The following is a 19420-nucleotide window of genomic DNA, read 5'->3' as shown; positions in this document are numbered from 1 at the left end:
ATGGCACCGTGATATGCAGTTTGGTTGAAACGTTTAGAAATTTAATATTGTACTCTTTAAAAGACAAAAAATGGTATAACTATCATCTCAGTGAGAAGCAACTGGACTCAGTAAACTCACGCAAATATATGAGTGTCGCAATTTGTAGGGATATGAAATGTGGTGATAAACATTTGGTGTTTGGTAAAGCTGGTGACAGGTTTCGGTTCATTGATGGGCTACTAGAAAAATGCAATGCCTAAAAACGAGTTTTCGTACAAAACACTCATGCCATCCACCTCAGAATGTTGCTCAAGTGTATCGGACCCATATCTAACAGGGATATTGAACGTTGTAAAGAAGGATAATACGAATGGTCACTGGTTTGTTTAATCCATGGGAGAACGTCTTGGAGATGTTGAAACCTGTCAGGGAGTTGGTACCCCACTTACAAAGTTTCAAGGAATATCTTTAATAAGAAATCTAAGAATATACTACAACACTCTTCGTGCCACTTCCCTAGGGACAGCTAAAACAACACTACTTACAGGGCGCTTGGAGGCGTTTCAGCCATCATTCTTGCCCCTGCTCTAGACGTGAATGGAACGGGAAGAAGCATTAATGTGTACCCAGTGCCATTCTCTTCATAGTGGTTTGCAAACATGAAGATGTGGAAATGAACGGTCTTCGTCTGCACCATTCTGCACGAGAAACTTAAAGTACTTTTTTGTGTTTTGCAGGCAGTGTTCCCCGGAAGGGCACCAGTGAACAGGGCGCTCTCGCTGCAGCAGCAGACGCAGATCCTGAAGGACATCCAGCATCGCTTCACACCCCTGCAGCTGCCGGCCAGCACGCAGCAGGGGCCGCTGCTCTACTCGCAGCAGTCCACCTTCCCCGGAGAGCCTCCGTCCCCGGCAGCCTCCGCCCCGCCATCCCAGCAGCCGTCTCTCTCACCGGCGCCCCAACAGGTGTTCCCTACAGCTCAGCAAACAGTGGCCACTGCTCAGCAGACGTTTGCTGCAAACACGCAGTCCGCGCCTCAGCAGGTGTTTGTTCCTTCCAACGGCGTGCCTCTACAGTTCTACAGCTCGCTGCCGCAGCCCGGCGGAACATTTTCGATTACTCCGCAGCAGAGCAAATACTCTGTCGAGGCAGCGCAGAACGCCCCACCGCCTCCCGCCGCTAGAGTGGCTCCGACAGATTCCTCGAACCGAGTGCGACTGCTGCACAGTGAAGGTGCTGGCGAGCAAGTATTTCTCCAGAGCGACAGACAGCAACTGTTCCAGCAGATCAAAGATTACAGTGGCGGGCGCGATGTAGCGGAGACGAGATCCGCTGGAGCGGAGCCGACGCTCCAGCCGCAGGCGTCGTCCTTCAGACCGACCCCTGCAGCTACTCAAGCGTCGGCCTTCACACCGACGCTGACCTCTGCCCAGAGGGAGGAACAGAGGCGGCAGCCGCTGCAAACACTCCTCCAGGAGCAACCGTCCCGCTCTCAGATTCCACAGACGACTTCTACACCCCGACCACAGCTCTACACCTCCCCATCACCCGCACCGGAGCATCAGAAGAAGGCCGTAGAACAGTTGCAGACGCAGTTCCAGACACAACTGCAGCAGCGACAGGAACTCATTCGTAAGCTGAAGTTGGCTATTGCAAACGCTGAGGTCCCCATCACCGCCGACCGTTCGCAAGTGGAGCCCAAACCTGGTAGTTCCGGCTCTCCTCCTCCAGTTATCTATCTGGCCAATGGAAACAAACTCCAGCTGGTAAATTCCGCTGACGGGGCCGCGCTTGCTGATCCGTCGAAACTGGAAATCAAAAAGGGACCCTCCGGGACCCCTCCCCCGGTTATCTACCTCTCCAACGGCAACAAACTTCAGCTGGTAAGCTCACCCGAAGAGGCTGCACTTCTGCAGTCGTCGATCCAGTCGACTACACCAACTCCTGTCACGACGCCACCACCGCCAACAGTCTCGTTCGAGGAGCTGACCAAAGGGGTGTTACCGCCTGGAGCTCAATTCGAGGTGATAAGGCACAAGCAGGATGGTGGCCTCGAGGAAGTCGGTAACCTACCTCCCACGTTGCCACAGAAGAAAGTTACTTTTGTCTTCCTAGAAGAGCAACCAGACGGCACGCTAAAGGTTCAGGGAGTGAAAGGAAACACGGGAAATGCGCAGAAGGACGGACAGTCATCTCCTCCTGACGTAGACCAAATCATCAAGAAGCTACAACAAGGAGAACTTAAGTTACCTCCGTCGAACAAGCAGCCTGAAGTTCCACAATTTCTTCCATCTCCCGGTACTACTCCACAAGAATCGTCTCCTTCAGCCACATATATTTCAAGCAAACCATCCATTCAAAATGTCCGGCCAACTGTACCCAAAAATTCCGTGATCCCCTCCCAAGTGAAAGAGCAGCAGTTTACTCCAACAGACGGAATCGCCAACCAAGTTTCTTACCAGTACTTCAACATCCAGCCCTCTCGAGGCACGCAATCATTCTCTTCCATCTCCTTCTCCCCGAGCGTGGACTCCCAAGCATCGCCGTCGGCGTATCCTGAGATCGAAGCGACGAACCAGTTTGGCAGCACTCCCACCATCCCGACGCCGGTTGCGCCTGGTCTGGCGAGACAGAACTCCCCTACGATCCAGGCGCCTACGGATGCCAGTGCAGAGTCGGTATTTGTCTCAGCCTCGTCCTCACAGACGGCTTCTCCCATCAGAAACCAGTTTGTCGACTTCGACGCAAAGCGACAGAAAACTCCACGCTTCCGAGTGGCCACGACTACATCCACCACCTCAGCGCCTTTAACGTACCGTCCGCAAATTTCATACCGCAGAACAACGCCTGCATCGGTTCGAGTGCCATCGTCGCAGAACTCCCGCAAGGAGTCGCCGATACTCTACAGACCACGATACCGCTCGACAACGCCAGCGACCACGTCAACTACAGCGGTGTACAGCACGCAGAGTAGCACTCCGTTCGAGGACCACACTGTCGCCCTTCTGAACCAGGTGAACGGCCAGGAGACAGTACAGAAGCAGTCCGTCAAGAGTCACCACGTTCCGCCCGTTTCCAGAAATGCAACCAAGTCCCTGTACGAGAGCTCCAGTTTCCTGAGAAACGCTGCCGAAGCGACCTCGCAGGAATCCGTTTACCAACAAACCTCGCAGAACCAGACTCTGAGCGACGTGCTGAGATCTTCTGGCTTGTACGCAATGGCGAGGTTTCTGAAAGAATCGTCGTTGGACAGCATCCTCAATGACAGTGGTAAGATATTTTCGTTTATATTTCCCTGGAAGAGCTGTTTACAAAATTCTCTCATTCGAGAAGAGCAAATTTTTAAGAACAATACATTGAGATCATATAGGAACATGTAGTACTCTAAGCCAGGGGGTCTCCAAACTACGGCCCGCTGGCCGAAACCGGCCTGCAAGGGCCGGCAAACCGGCCCGCGTTAGCTGGCCGGACATCACCGATATCCGGCCCGCCAAATATTTGAGGTGGTATCTATACTGCCAACAATTGAGTTTCGAGGCCTATCACGACCAATACACCACGACATTGTCGGAGCTCTGTCTTCACAAAGCGGAAGGTCATGGTTAAACTTGTGGCTATCCGCAATAAACAGACAGGCCATTCTCCGTGCAATAGCGAAAAAAAAAGAAGGGTTAACAGACTAGTTTGGCGAAAACATTTTAAGTAAAAAAATCTTTGCATTTTATTCTACTCACGAGTCTGGTGCAAGTCTTTCAACAGGGCGCCACTTCGGCGACTAGCCTTAGTAATCAATCATTATGGAAGATGCTTCTTAAGCGAGGTTTCACTTTCTTTTGATTACGTTGTAACATACATACAGAATGTGCAGTAACATACTTTTTTGTCGGTGAAATTCGCCAGAATAAAATACAGCAGAATTTCGGTCACGTACGTCCACCAATCAAAATTATGTAATTAAATAGAAATAGTAGTTCGTTTCAGTGCTAGCTATTCCCATAACCTTAGATTTTTGCTATTTCATCTTTCCTTTAGCCTTACATTACGGTGATCATGGAGTGCTAGGGTTCTTTAATCCCACTAGGTAGATCTTGGCCCTTATGACTTCGTGGAGGAGTCAATGTGACCCGCGCACTAAAAGGTTTGGAGATCCCTGCTCTAAGCTGTACCAGTTTACGCTCGTGAAACTTCCTGATACATTGTAACTATGTACCTGATTGGGTGTCTAACCAGGACTCTTCAGCTCGCGGGGTACATCGTGACTATTCCTGACAACCTGAAACAGTGAAACTTAATAAGACATCGTCTACTGTCTTTTATAGAGTTTTTGTCATGGCACTGTGCACAGTCATTCCAAAAGTTCCAAGACGGAGTTTGTTCGTGGCGTATTAGAAACGCCAGTGCTGCAGCGACTAAGAAGGCAGCTTGGCCTAAGAACTGTAAACAACAGATGTGCATTCGACTTGTTAGTTGTGAGCAGACATTCTCCAGAAAGCTTTGAAGACGAGAAAAGTGTGTTTGCATCGCAATGAACGTTCTTCTATGACATCTGAGCCCTGTTGATGAAGCTGTGACTTTCAAAAGTACATTTGCATATTATAATCGCTCAACGACAGTAGACTTATTTCATTATTAAGTTTTCCAGGACGTTTATTGCTGCATTCAAATAAAACTAACAATCGGTTTCAGAAAGAATATAATGTTTATTCAGTTTTCTTATTTCCATTATTGTGGTCTTCAGTCCGAAAACTGGTTTGGTGCAGCTCTCCGTGCTAGTTTACAATGCAACCGGCATCCGTCCGAGACAGCTTTCTGTATTTAAAACGGCCCCCCTCCATAATTCCCCCACGCTTCCTTCCATTACCAATTTCACAGTTTCTTAAGTTGTCCCATAAAGTTATTTTTTTCGCCAAGCCGATTCAGTAGCTCCTCATCTGATATTTGGTCTACCCGCCTAACCTTCAGCACTCTTCTGTTTCATATATTATTGTCTGAATTGCCTATCTTCCATGTTGCATTTGTACAGAAGGCTGTACGCCAGGAAAGTAGCTCCAGAAACGACTTCCTAACACTTATACTTATTTTATGTATTAACATATTCTTCTTTTCCACGTATGTTTTACTGCTATTGGCAGCATCTGTTTTATATTTTCTACTTCGTCCGGCACTGCCCAGATAACAAAAATCGTCTACGACTTTCAGTGTCTCATTTCCTAATCTAAGTGTCGCCTAATTTACTTCGACTATTTCCGCTATCATGGTGTACTTTTATTGATATTCATCTGCTAATCTCTTTCCAAGACGCTGTCCATTCGATTAAACTACTCTTCAAAGTCCTTACCCGTCTCTGACAGAAATGCACTGTCATCAGCAAACCGCAAAGTTATAGTTTCTGCTCCCGGAACTTAATTTCCCTTTTCAGATTTCTCCGTGATGCCCTTCACAGCTTCAAAGTGTATAGACTGAATAACACTCGAAATAGGCTACAAACTTGTCTCACAAATTTTCTCATGTCGTTCGACGCTTACAATTACAGTCTGCTACAAGTTGTAAATAACCATTCACTAAGTGTATTTTATCAATGATACCTTCAAAATTTCAAAGAATGTACGCCAGTCCATATTGTCAAAAGATTTCTCTAAATCTACAACTGCATAAACGTAGATTTGCTTTTCGTAACCTATCTTATAAGAGAAGTCACAGAATCAGTATTCCATCGCGTGTTGCTATATTCCTCCAGAACCCAAAATAATCTTCTACACGTGTTTCTCCATTCTTTTGTAAATAATTCCTGTCACTTTTTTGCAACCATACTTACTAAACTGATGGTTCGTTAGTATTCACACCCGTCAGTACCTGCCTTCTTGGCAACTGGAAGTACTACATGCTTCAAGTATGAAGGTATTTCGCCTGTCTGTATCGTGCACATGGTTGAAAACCTTTGTCATGACTGGCTCAAGGATCTCAGCAATTCTGAGGGACTGCCGTCCACTCCAGGGACCTTGTTTCATTTAAGTCTTTCAGCGCTTCTTTTTGCTGTAGCGTATAATCCATATCATCTTCATCTACTTTCTCTTTTGTTCCCATAATATTATCCTCGAATTTTTCCACCTTTTATAATCTCTCTGCATATTGCTCCGACCTTTCAGTTTCCCCTTCTTCGCTGAGTATGGGCTTGCCTTCTTAGCTCTTCATATTCTTACAGTTGCTGCTCTTTTTTCCAAAGGTCTCTTTCACTTTCCTATAGGCAGAATGAATCTCTACCCCTGCTAGGCATGCTGTTACAAGCTTGCACATGCCCAAGGTATTCCAGCTTAGCCAGTTTTCACATTCTGTCAAAATCACGTTTTCGACATCTGTATACCCTTCACCTGCTTCATATGATATATTTTTGTATTTTCTCTTTCCTTCAATTAAATTCCATGTCCCCTGCGTAATCCAAGGATTTCTAATAGTTCTTCTTTCTTTACCTATTTGCTTCATCGCTGCCTTCACTACCTACGCCATGTGTCAAAGATACCGATTCTTCTTCTATTCTATTCCTTTCCCAAGGGGTTGTCTAACACTCCCTCCGAATCTGTCAACTACCTCCAGTTCCTTCAATTTACTCATTGCTCATCATCTTAATTTCCTAATTTTCTTCTAATTTCTTCAGTTTGAGTCTGCAGTTCTGAACCAATAAATTGTAGACAGAGTTCACAACAGCCTCTCGAAATGCCTCACAGTCTAAAATCTGGTTTCGAAATCTCAGTCTTACCAGTATGTGATCAATCTGAAACCGTCAAGCGTGTCCAGATCTCTTCCACGTATGCAACCTTCTTACATGACTCTTAAACCAAGTGGTGGCTATGACTGAAGTATTCTCTGTACAAAATTCTATCAGGAGGCTTACTCTTCCATTCCTTTCCCCCACTCAGTGTTGTCCTACCATTTTTCTTTCTCTTTCTTTTCCTACAGTCTAGTTCCAGTCACCAATCACAATTAAGTTATTATTTCCTTTAACTGAATTATTTCCTTATCTTCTTCCAGTTCCTTTCATCAACTGCAGAGCTAGTAGGCACGTAAACATGATCTACTATGATGAGTGCTGGCCTTGTGTCCATCTTGGTTATCATTATGCGTTCAGAAATCTGCTGATTTTTTATTTCATTATTAGACATATTCCTACATTACCCCTTCCGACTTTGTGTTGGTAACCCTGTTTTTCCCGCCAAGCACTTCACTAATTCTAATCTAACTTCAGACTATCCCTTTTAAAACCCTCTTACCACTTACCCACACGACTAAGGGATCTACCATTCCACACTCACACTCGTAGAATGCCAGTTTTATTTTTCCTAATGAAGATTAGTTCCCGCACAGAGATCCGAGTGGAGAACTATTTTACCTCGGGAATATTTTACCCACAAAGATGCATCAACATTAAGCCATACAGTAGAGCACAATACTCCCGGGAAAAAAAAATCACGGGTGTAGTTTCCTGGCGAGGAAAAGCTTACTAGTATCAAACATAGGCCTTAATTTGAGGAAAACCGTTCTGAGAACGTACTTTTGGAGCACAGTATTCTATGACAGTGAAACATGTAGTGTGGGAAAACAGTAACAGAAGAAAAACGAAGCATTTGAGATGTGATGCTACAGAAGATTTTTGAAAACTAGTTAGACTATTAAGGTAAGGAATAAGAGGTTCTCTGCAGAATCGTCGAGGAAAGGAATATATCGAAAACGCTGACTTGGAAAGGGGACAGGATGATACCATTTGTTATGACATTAGGGGAAAACTTCCATGGCACTATAGAGAGCTGTAGAAGGTAAAAACTATAGAAAAAGACTGAGATTAGGATACATCCAGCAAATAATGAAGGACATAGGTTGCAAGTGCAAGGAACAGGAATTCGTGGCGGGCAGCATCAAACCAGTCAGAAAACTGATGACTCAATAAACGTTTCCTCTTTCACTCGTTCACAGTAGGAGCGCAGCGAGGCTATGTTGGCCAATCTTAAAAGGCCAGATCAGTTAATCACTCAGACTGTTTCCACTGCAACTATTCAAAAGACTGCTGCCCCGCTTCAGGAACTATGGGTTAGTCTTGCCTTTTCAAAGACACACATTTGTTGTAGTTGCATATACGGTAAGGAAGTTGTTATCACTAAGGCACGCAAGGAATCTCACCTTAGCAAGGTCTGTCGTTCTGGGTCGGGGAAGAGGGGGGCTTGCAATTTACATACACAAAAATCAGTATCTATCTACTCATCTTAAAATTCAAGTCGAATGATAAATGCATGGAATACGACGGAAAAAATGAAAAGAAACTTGTGTTTCTCCTCAGCGGAACAAAGTAAAGAACTGTCACGTGAAATTTAAACACAGTAAGTATCTTACAGTAACAAGAATGAGAATAGGAAAGATCTTGACAATAGAAATCAGTACAATACTGTGTCAGTGCAGACATTTATGGCAGAGATATCGCAGTGAGTAACGAGTCTCAGCACCAAGTAAAGGCTTAGGTACCAACAGCAAGTGTAGTGACGGTCAGTATAAGGCCTCGCCTTGAGTCCGCGTCTAACATAGTGTTATCTAGGAAGTCTCATAATATTCGCTAACTTCGCAAATATATCTTTCCCAAGGACACCCATCTTCCTTAGTAATATTGCATAGAATTTTGTTCACGATTCACAGGCAAACCAGCTTAATGGCATGAGGAATAGGTAAAAAGTCGAAAACCTATTTTCAGATCTATTGTCGCGTCTGTGCTAAATAACATCATCAACACTACCAATGACGGACGGTTGGGTAGGAGACTTTCTTTTCCAGATCATCGACTCTCTCATGCATATACCTGGAAACTTGCAAGAGCAAGACGCACAGGTCTTGACAAAACTTAATGCATGAATTTAAAAATACAATGAAGTTTCAGAAAAAAAACATTAACTCTGCAGATAGTGCATTGCCGTGAAATTTCCGCAAGTACTAAAATTTTATATCGGATCAGGACTAAAAATTGGACCCTTGGGCTTCGGTGAAATTTGGAAAGTAATGGCAGAACAGGAGCTATGAAGGTGGTCAGATGAGTCGTACCTTCATAGCTTAGCGGTTTAGAACCAAGAATTGCGAGGGTTCCGGTTTTAATTGGGTCGCGCCCACAATTTTAACCTGTCAAGATGTTTCAGTTTACGGATTCTTTTGTAAGACAGATATTTCAGAATCTCGCAACATGAAAACCTCAAAAATGTTAATTGCTCACACTGAATTTGCTATTGGTTTCGAAGCTCTGTGACTTTGACAGGAAATAAAACGCAATAAGCACAGGTGAGTGGAGAAAAAAATAGACATTTTTGTCGTTTATAGTAAAATATTTAATAGATGACTTTTCCAATTTGAAACACTATGGCAGGAACAAGATTAAAAATATTAACACTACAAGTATTTCTCACTTGTCGGGTGCCTTATTATACATAAATGAAATATTATACTAATATTTATGAAGTATTATATAACGATTTTCTGACTATCATCCTGTAAGACTGTAAACATCAGGATGAAAATCGTTATATTTATATATTTTTTTTAGCCGTCAGTCATCTGATGGGCCCGTTTCGGTTAACGTCTTCAGATATTTCTTGGCTATATTGTAAGCTCTGTCTTCCATACGGTTTTTACCCTTTACATCTCCCTGTAGGTCCGTGGACGTTGTTTATTGATGTCTTAGCAGATGTCCTATCATCCTGACCCTTCTACTTGACAGTGATTTCCATACATTTCTTTCCTCTTTGAGTCTGAGGAGAACATCCTTATGCCTTATCAGTAAACCTAATTTTCAACATTCTTCTGCAGCATTACGTCTCAATTGCTTCGATTATCTTCTGTTCTGGTTTTCCCACTGTCTATGTTTCGGTACCACAGAATTATGTGCTCAAAATGTACCTTCTGTTAACTTTGTTCCTCAAACTAAAGCGAATATTTGACACTAGTTGACTACATTCGGCCAGTAATGCCCCCTTTGCTGTACTAGTCCCTTTTTAACGTCGTCAGTGCTTGATCCATAATACATTTTTTGCTTATAAGGATTCCTCCACTTCGTCTTCTTTCAGGGCCCCAATTCTGATGTGATGTTTATCATTAATCTCATTTCTGCTACTCCTCATTACTTTCATCTTTCTTCTGTTTACTCTAAATCCATATTCTGCACTCGTCAGACTGTTCATTTCATTCAACAGCTCCTGTAATTCTTCTTCACTTTCACTGAGGATAGCAATATCATTAGCGAATCTTATCACTGATATCCTTTCGCAGTGAATTTTTATCCCACTCCTCGACCTTCCTTCTATTTTCGTGACTGTTTCTTCGCCGCAGAGATTGAACAGGACGGGAGAAAGGATGTTCCCTTCCTTACATCTCTGTTAGGCTCAGCACTCTGTTCTTGGTCTTCCATTCATATGATTCCTTCTTGGTTTTTATACGTGTTATATATTACCTATCTTTCCCTACAGCTTACACCTATTTTTCTGAGAATATCTAACACTTTGCAAAATTTTGCATTATCATCATCATCTACTTTCATGGATTAGGTTTGAGGTACCTTGTCCTGGCTTCAGCGTCTTAGTTCCGTCGTTTCCTGAGTGGACTTACATCTCTTACTCCTTTGGCTATATATTACAATACTTTTTTTGGGTTATCTGCCTTGCTGTGTTCTGTCTACAGACTGCTTCCATCTCTGTTTATATTTGTCGGTTTCTTCTGTTACTGCAAGTATTTGAAGCTCATTTCTGACATATAATTTACTTTCTTTCTCTATCTTCTAATTTACATTCTTTAACTGGTCAGAGAAATTTCATTTCGACGTCACTGTACGATTTACGTCCTCATTGTTAGCTATCCAAGCCTGAGGTCTGTAAAGTAGTATTGGTCAAACGCGTCTGTTTCGTTGTATTTTTATTGTTCCACAGACACCCTGAAATTTTATTTTTTATTCTTTGCATCTGTTTCATAATGAAAAGAAATGTCGCAGACCAAGGAGTTAAAATGACATGCTGGCTCGACTATTTTATTTTCTATTACTATTTTTGAGTGAACCTGTTGTTTTCCTCGGGATGCTATTACTTTTGCGATTTGTATAGGTATTCTGAAATTATAATGTTTGCCAATATGTTGTTTTTTGAAAGTATACTTTGTAATTCTTCTTATGGAGTGACTGTTATAGTATGGCAGTCAGTGTATATTATTTTTATATATATAATGGTCGTTAACTAGGCTTGTTCCTTTGTTTCCCCCTTCCATTTTTAATCATGTCATTTACCTACAAATTAAATGAGGTTGGAGAACGACTGCAACTCACTTGTTAATTATAATGCCATTCATTCTTATTTTGCTACTTGTTTTTATTAAAAATTTAGTTTCATTATACGCTTTTGTACATCGACAAATCCTATGATGGTTTTGTGTCTCCATTAGCGAGCGCAACGTCACAGCTGCCTCTATGTGGTTTTGCCTTTCCTAAGTCCCACCTAATCGCCACGAACACTCTTTCGTAAACAGATAAGACTGATTTTGCTGTCTCTTCCAGGACCTTACACTCTGTTTGCGCCGACGGACAAGGCTTTCGAGGCGCTCCTTGTGCAGCTGGGAGGACCTGACCGTGCCGCGGAGAAGTTCCAGGAGAACCCCAGACTGCTCAGCGGGGTAAGTCGCCGTATCCCTGTTGTCTGCACAAGTGTAAAAGCAGGCTGCTTACACTTCTCACCACGCGCTCAAACTGCTCAGTGCATTCATCCTATAACGACATGTTTACGTAAAGTTTACACATAAATATACAGTTATAAATGTCCCCGTTCGTAGTCGCTAATTATAACAATATGTTTGCTTTTGTGCTGTAATATCTAGCTATAATCAGCGGTGGAAATATATTTGCGAACGCCGACCGTATGCAGCTAATTCTACTTGGATCGTCTGATCAGTCGGAAGTTGCATTGCAGAGGAGAGTAATTGCTCATTCAAAAGATAATTATTTTTGGATAGCTCAATACGAATTTCCTAAGGGACCGTAGTTTATCATGCATTTACTAGTAGAATATGGCGCGGAGAAAATATTTCGCCGCATGTAGCTTCCGTCCGATTTCGACGAAAAAATTCGTGACTGTGAACTCTCTATTTGGCAGAAACATAAAGAAAATTAAATAACTTCATAAAGGAGTGAGACATAGATTCTATACTAAATAAATAGTCCATACACCAGTTCCATTTAACTCTGAATTTATCGCAATTAATAGATTAACTTACACTGCAATGGACATTTAACATGGATACCGTTTTGACTGGCACTTCTCTTCTCTTAATGAAAATAATTCCTTTGACGTTGTCACATACACGTCGCACAATAAATCTACTGCTATGCAGTATTGCACTTTTACTTTACACTAAAATAATACTATTTTTAACAATAATAATATGGGGCCAAGACATGCGCATCCGATACAAGTTACAAGAGACAAGAGAAAATGAGTAACTGAGTAACTGTTCATCGAGAATATCTCGTACATCAAAAGAATGTGTAAAAGTGTATTTCTTCTGACCGTTTTTCGCGCCGCAGTTTTCAAAGTCAGTAACTCACTGCATCTCTGACGGCGCTTCGATAGTAAACAAGTTACTTCACAGGTCGTTCACCTTTTGCATTCTCGCAACATTACTTGCTAACTGTAGCTGTTGCCGAGCGACTGCTCGATTAGTGAATGATTTAAAATGACAAGGCAATCACATAATGTTACAATCCTGACAATAGTCATCATCCTCTTCTTCACTACTGAGAGTTTTCGTTCTTTCCTGTTTTCACTTCTTTTCGGTTTTTTTTATTACATTGTTTACGTTTTTCTGAACTGAAATTTTTTCTCTTGTGTTTTTAGCTAGCTCGTAAAGCTTTTTCTTTAACTGGTGAATCTGTTAAAGTTGCTGTATTTCTTCTTCAGGAGCTATTTCTATCTTTATTTCTTTAGCAAATGTCTTACTACAATATTGCTACTACTTGACAACATCGGTGGGCTTTGCTTTGCAGACTTTTCTTGGAACTTGTCCACAAGCTTCTCTCTGTCGTTTACACACATCGCGGAAAATTTGCATCAGTGAATATTTCACAACTTAATTGATATATATCTGCACGGAAATCCTAAAGAAATATTAGATGGAATCATTGCAAGTCACTGTACGAGGATATGCACGAGAAACAATTTGTTGCATATCGCATATTGTCGGAATGTTCCCCGGTTTGTTGATCATCCAGTCCTCCTGAGTTGAAGAATTCCTTAAATTGCCCATAGGCAGTGTGATCAAAAGATCGGAGCTTATGTGTACAACGTGGACGGGGGAGGGGGCGGGAGGGCGGAGGGACGATAACAACGATTCCATTGGATCTAGTAAATCTTAGTCTTCATACGCTAAGATGGGACCCATAATACTTGCTGAAGTTCGTTTACAGTTACGGCTTTAAGAATTGATAATTTCTCCTTTTCTGCCTTCCTCACTGTTGCTTGCATGAAGTATGGAGTAACATCTCCTCGGTTTGTCTTTTATGATTTCTCACCATCTTTACTTGAGACAAGCGAGCGAGAAAAACCCCTGCCAGTGTAGGCTGCCCCGTGTAACCCCCGGAAATTTTTGTGACAGCGAACCCCGAAGAACATTTTCAGTGAAGAACCGGGCTAGAAAAATAGACTTTGAACCTAACCTCAATACTGGTACCGAACAACATTGTGCAGTTGTTATAAAATAACACGAAATAGTTGGAATGTGCACTTAGGCTAGTACAAAGTGGATAATGAGAGTTAATCAATGAATGAGTGTTTGTAATTACAAAAACACATAAACCTGTGAAATTAAGTAAACTATAACCAGCAACTATAGACTACTTACTGCCTAGTCAGGGTATTGTGATCGTACTGTGGTTTGAGTTAAGACCGCCAGGAATCAACAACGACAGAAAACTGAAACTTGTGCCATCCAACTCATGTGACAACATATCCTGCTTCGGTCTCCCGTACAAGATGGTTTTTATTTCGGAATGATAACCGTTAGTAAAAATAGTTATAAAGAAATGAAAAAACTTGACATCTATGAACCTGCGTTCTTAGGACACTACCTGCTTTTGTAGACGAGGTCGGAAACACACCTCAGCGCACACGATCTGGAGGTAGTCAATTCGAATCGTGATGACTGAGGAAATTTTCATACCGGCACTTCGCGACAAGGGGAGGAAATCTGTTAGTGTGATGTTCCTGGTCACCATACTTTGAGCCGAACTCCTGGATCAAACACCAAACATAGCAACAGTGTCTCATGGAGTGAAGAAGTCTTACAATGTTGATGATGATCCGTCCGTCCGCTTTGGACGTTAAGGTAGTCACGCTCCTTGACGCTAAGCGAGAAGAGTAGGTAGACTCGCAAAAGGAAGGTTCAACACACACACACACGCGCGCGCACACACACACACACACACACACACACACACACACACACACACACACAAACACACACACACACACACACATCTTGCAGTCATTTAAACTCAATAGATACTTAAAACAACCCTCATACATTACGCGGGGGAAGATAACTTCTAGTAATATAAAAAAATTCTGTCTCGATTGCAAAGTAATTTTATAGTCTTTTTAATGCATCGGTAAAATGATTCGCTACCAATATCACGTCACTGTGAACTGCAGTATCACACTCAGGAGCCAGTCTGCTGTTTACGATATTGAAGTTCGCATTGATGTGCTATTTCCAGCCGAGCATTTTGTATGTGATGACCGTACATAAGACATTTACACTGGCCATACATTAATAAAAACAGTTTGCGATGGAGAGATAAAATTGTGTCTTTACTAACAGTATAGCAATCGCTACATCACAATGACGATGTCACCACTTGAAGATAATGCTTTCCAGTTTTGCCTCCTTTCTTTCCTAGGATATTCTAGCGCACACTTGCGAAACATGTTATTGCGTCAAGCAAAACTAGCAGAATAACATTTGGCCAAATAGTAAGTACAAACACAATACACAGGCCGTAAACATATCTTCAATATTATTCTGTTAAAAATCAGAAGTAAGGATTTTTCATTCAGTTTGTAGTTTTCATGATTATTCTCAGAGCTTATTTCTGAATAAAGCCATCTAGATCGCTAAACACATTTCTGCTCTTTTAACGATGTTGGCGTCATCAGATCAAATATTGGAAAAATCGACTACATGCAATCTCGATCTCGTTTTCGCAATTTTATTCGTCAGCAACCCTCAAACCAGCTTCAGGCTTTTCCCTGTTGCAGTACAGTAACAATACATATTCAGTATAGAGGGATGTAAATATGGCTGAACAACGTCTCATATATAAGGTACAATAATTAAGAAGTACGATGTTATATCAGGTATGACTGCTGGTGGTGACAGGCGGAGCAAGATCTGTAGAAATAAGGACGTCACTACTGACTAAGTCAGCTTTACTCGAGATTACATTCTATAAGCTCCGCTAATCGCCTACAGCATTTCATCGTCGACAACCAGCCACGCGTGCGGTTTGCTACATTGATTGGTATAGTCAATAGTCAAATTTATAAGAAAAATAGATACAGAAATAAATTCGAATATTACACACATAAATTTTTTCGTGTCTAATCCTAGTATAATTAATTTAAGTAAAAGAAACAAAATGACAGGCATGCTGTCATCGCTGTTGTGTGCAGACTGCCCGCTGTGGGTATTCGTATGTACTCGCTGCAACAGAGACAGGGATGGGGGGAGAGGGTCTTACAGCATATAATCTCTACTAAAGCTGCCTTATTCAGCAGTGTTGATGGCCGCAGCAGCCAAAACGTCATTTTAACCTCCTCAGTCCTTATGTGCTACATGCAACTTCCATTTTTTTCTAGCTTAGAAAATTAACTAAATTACGTGTTTGTGATTGTTGCGTGTACAATGTGTGCTTCCTGTGCATCACTTGTTTGCGTTCCTGCAAGCTCTCACTATATCTCGAAGCTGTTTACCGCAATGTCAGCGAGGCTTAGAGAAATGAATGTAATTTCTGCTTGTTTTGCGAAATTTTGAACTAGAAAGTGTTTGTAATACGTTTTAATATGCTAATATACTCCACCCTACCAAATACGTGATTGTTTATTTCCTCCCAACAATAAGACTATGCATTATATTCGATGTTGCACTATTGTCCACATTCGGCGACAACCTATACTTTCACATACAAGAGAGACTGCAAGAGAGAGAAGAGTCTGAAGAAAAACAGGCGCAACGCAATGACAAAGATGTATTTTCAATGAGAAAACGCCATGGAACACCAAAGACTGTAACATCACCAACAGCAAGGATGTTACACGCCATGCATTTAAATGGTATGATATACAAAAATAGGAAACTGGTTTCAGAAGGGAGTTGTATGTTTGTAAGGGTTTTCATTTTTGCGGTGCAATAAATGCAAAATATATCTTTGTTTCACCAAAATTAACTGGTTTTTTTTTTTTTTTTTTTTTTTTTTGCAGTGACGCAAAAAATATCTGAATGGACCATGTACGTAGGGTCTTCAGAAAGTAAGTCAGGCATGTCTTCCCATACTGAGGTCGCTGCGCTATGAGAGTGGCGCATTGTCAAGATAGAGACCATGTTCCAGGTGTCCTGCAGACACAGCACTGTTGCGGTACGGATAACAGATACGTCACAGTGTGAGATTGGAAACGGCGCTGCAACTAGAAACATGCACCGAAGTTGGAGGACATGGGGCAATACGATTCTCATGTATGAACTGCATACAGGATTAACGTGAAATTCTGCCGGTATATGATCGAAACGTAATCTCACGTTCATCCGTAGTGAAACGGTACCAACAATCTGACCATGGCCTTACACACGTGGGTGATGTTGGTCGAGAAGAACGGCCGTCGACATCCACATCTACGTCAGTCGAAAATGTCCAGCAGTCGAGGAACTGATTCACAGCAGTCGCAGATTTTTCGATGACGAAGACGTCCGCATAGCGGTTTTTGAATACCTTCGTAACCATGGAGGAGGATTTCTATCGTCGAGGAACTGAACTACTCATATAACTTGGTGAAAGTTGTTTACTTAGACTTTGTGACTATATTGAAAAATAGTTTCATGCGTGTCACTCTGAAGTGCAGTGCAGAAATCAGTCAAAGTTACTTGCCTGCTACAATAATCTCCAACTTACTTTTTGAAATTACGTCATACGAAGAATTTTCTGATTTTATTTTCAGGTACACCAGTAAAATAGCATTTTATATGTTTCAGCTGGTAGTCTACAAATAAAAGTATGAAGTATGTCTTTTAACCTAGTAATTCATCGAGGGATCCGTGAAAACACGTCATTACTAGGATATAAGATAATTTTATATCTGATGTAGCATACATAGGACATGCTCTAATATTTTGGTGAATCTCAACAATTTTTAATTTCACTGTTTTAGTCTCACTTTGTGCCAGAACAGCGTACTTAACGGCAACGGACGTTTTTCGTTTATAAAATCCTACCTCAGTGCTGAAGAAGTGTTGCACGAGCTAGACGGCCTTAGCCACAAAAATCCACAATGCCCTCCAACTCATTTAGAAAGTTACTTCCTCTACTGATATAGACTGAAGTGACAAAACATGTGGGACATCTCTTAATATCGTGTCGGCTCTCCTTTTGCCCGACACAGTGGAGCATCTCGACGACGCATGTACTCAACAAGTCCTTGCAACTGAAGTTAAAATCTTCAGGTTATTAGGCCGCCTCACGTTTCTTCTAAAATGTTCAACGTTTCGACCCCTCTGCTGGGATCTTCCTCAAGATCTCAGGACCATTGGCGGGCCAATGGTATCCACAGGGTTACCAACGCCCCTTCTTCTGCATCAGAGCGGGACTATTAGCCTATGACTATGATCCACCAATGGTAGCCATATGAACTTTAACCAATACTATCAATTCTCCAGCACGAATACCAGAAAACTCCCCCTTTGTAAGTGGACGCGACACTCGTCTCTGACAGTGTTCTAGCAGTAGTGGACACCAAATGATCCTGAGAGGGGTCGAAACGTCGAGCATTTTAGAAGAAACATGACGCGGTCTAATAACACAGAATATTTTAACTTCAGTGACAACGGCCACGAAAGCATGCAGCCTTACATAAGTGGCGTTCAGAAATATTGAGCCACGGTGCCTCTGCAACCTCCATAAATACGAAAGTGTTTGCCAGTGCAGGATTTCGAGCACAAAATGACTTCTCAGTTATGCCCCATAAACGTCCGACAGGCTTCATGTCGGGCGGTCGGCGTGGCCCTAACATTCGCTCGAACTGTGCAGAATGTTCTTGAAACCAATCACGAATAACTGTGGCCCAGTGACATAGCTCATTATCATTCATAAAAATGAACATAAATGACTATAAATGGTCTCTAAGTAACCGAGCATAACTAATTCCAGCCAATGATCGGTTCAGCCTGATCAGTGGACTCAGTCCATTCCACGTAAACCCAGCCCACACCATCATGGAGCCACCACCAGCTTGCACACTGCCTTATTGGCAAGATGGGACCATGGCGTCATGAGTTCTGCGCCACGCTCGAACCCTACAACCAGCTCTTACCAACTGTAATCGGGTCTCGTCTGACCAGGCCAAGGTTTCCCAGTCGTCTGGAGTCCAACCGATATGGTTACGAGTCCAGGAGAGGCGCTGCAGGCGGTGTCGTACTGTTAACAAAGGCACTCGCGTCGGTCGTCCGTTGCCATAGCCCATTAATGCCAAATGCCGCCGCACTGTCCTGTGTGGTACGTTCGTCGTACATCCCACATAAATTTCTCTGGTTATGCTACGCAGTGTTGCTCGTCTGTTAGTACTGACAACTCCACACAAACGTGGCTGTTCTCGGTCGTTATGTGAAGGCCGTCGGCTACTGCGCTGTCCGTGGCGAGAGATAATGCCTGAAATTTGGTATTCACTGTGCACTCTTTACACTGTGGATCTCGGAATATTGCGTTTCCTAAAGAACCGTAAAATTACTACTGGTTCACCAAAGGTTATTAATCTCAACCAATACACAAAATGTAAAGTGAAAGTAGGAGCCAAAGAATAACTGGTGAAATTACACACTCTTTATTGAAAATTGGTGCAAGACTGTAAGATATTTAAAAAACAATAATCATTTAACAAATAAGTCACAATGTAAGATAGGAAAGGACTTTTAAATTATTAATTTATTATAAAAAATTTCATGCCAGTAAAACGCAAGTACGGGCAAGCAATTTAACGTATACAACGCGACGCTGTATAATATTTCAAGCTCAGCTAAATTATAGGTGAATTTCACTCCATTCATTAAATGGCGCAGACTGTAACTTGTCTGCAACATATAAAGACAATCCTGTTTACAAAAGTTCTCAAAATAGAAAAAC

General features: G+C 42.2%; 1 protein-coding gene across 1 annotated transcript in view; it reads left to right on the top strand.

The window, feature by feature from the left end:
* The window catches only part of LOC126272876 (proteoglycan 4), a 293957-nt gene that overhangs the window by 134464 nt on the left and 140073 nt on the right, over positions 1-19420 (top strand). The window contains exons 2-3 of the mRNA XM_049976101.1: positions 720-3252; positions 11543-11658. Coding sequence (XP_049832058.1) covers positions 720-3252; positions 11543-11658 — 2649 coding nt within the window. The remainder of the gene's footprint in view (positions 1-719; positions 3253-11542; positions 11659-19420) is intronic.

The sequence above is a fragment of the Schistocerca gregaria genome, chromosome 5 (genome assembly GCF_023897955.1).
Source record: "Schistocerca gregaria isolate iqSchGreg1 chromosome 5, iqSchGreg1.2, whole genome shotgun sequence".
NCBI lineage: Eukaryota > Metazoa > Arthropoda > Insecta > Orthoptera > Acrididae > Schistocerca > Schistocerca gregaria.
The sequence above is the reverse complement of the archived record's forward strand: the minus strand, read 5'-3'. Positions and strand labels throughout refer to the sequence as shown.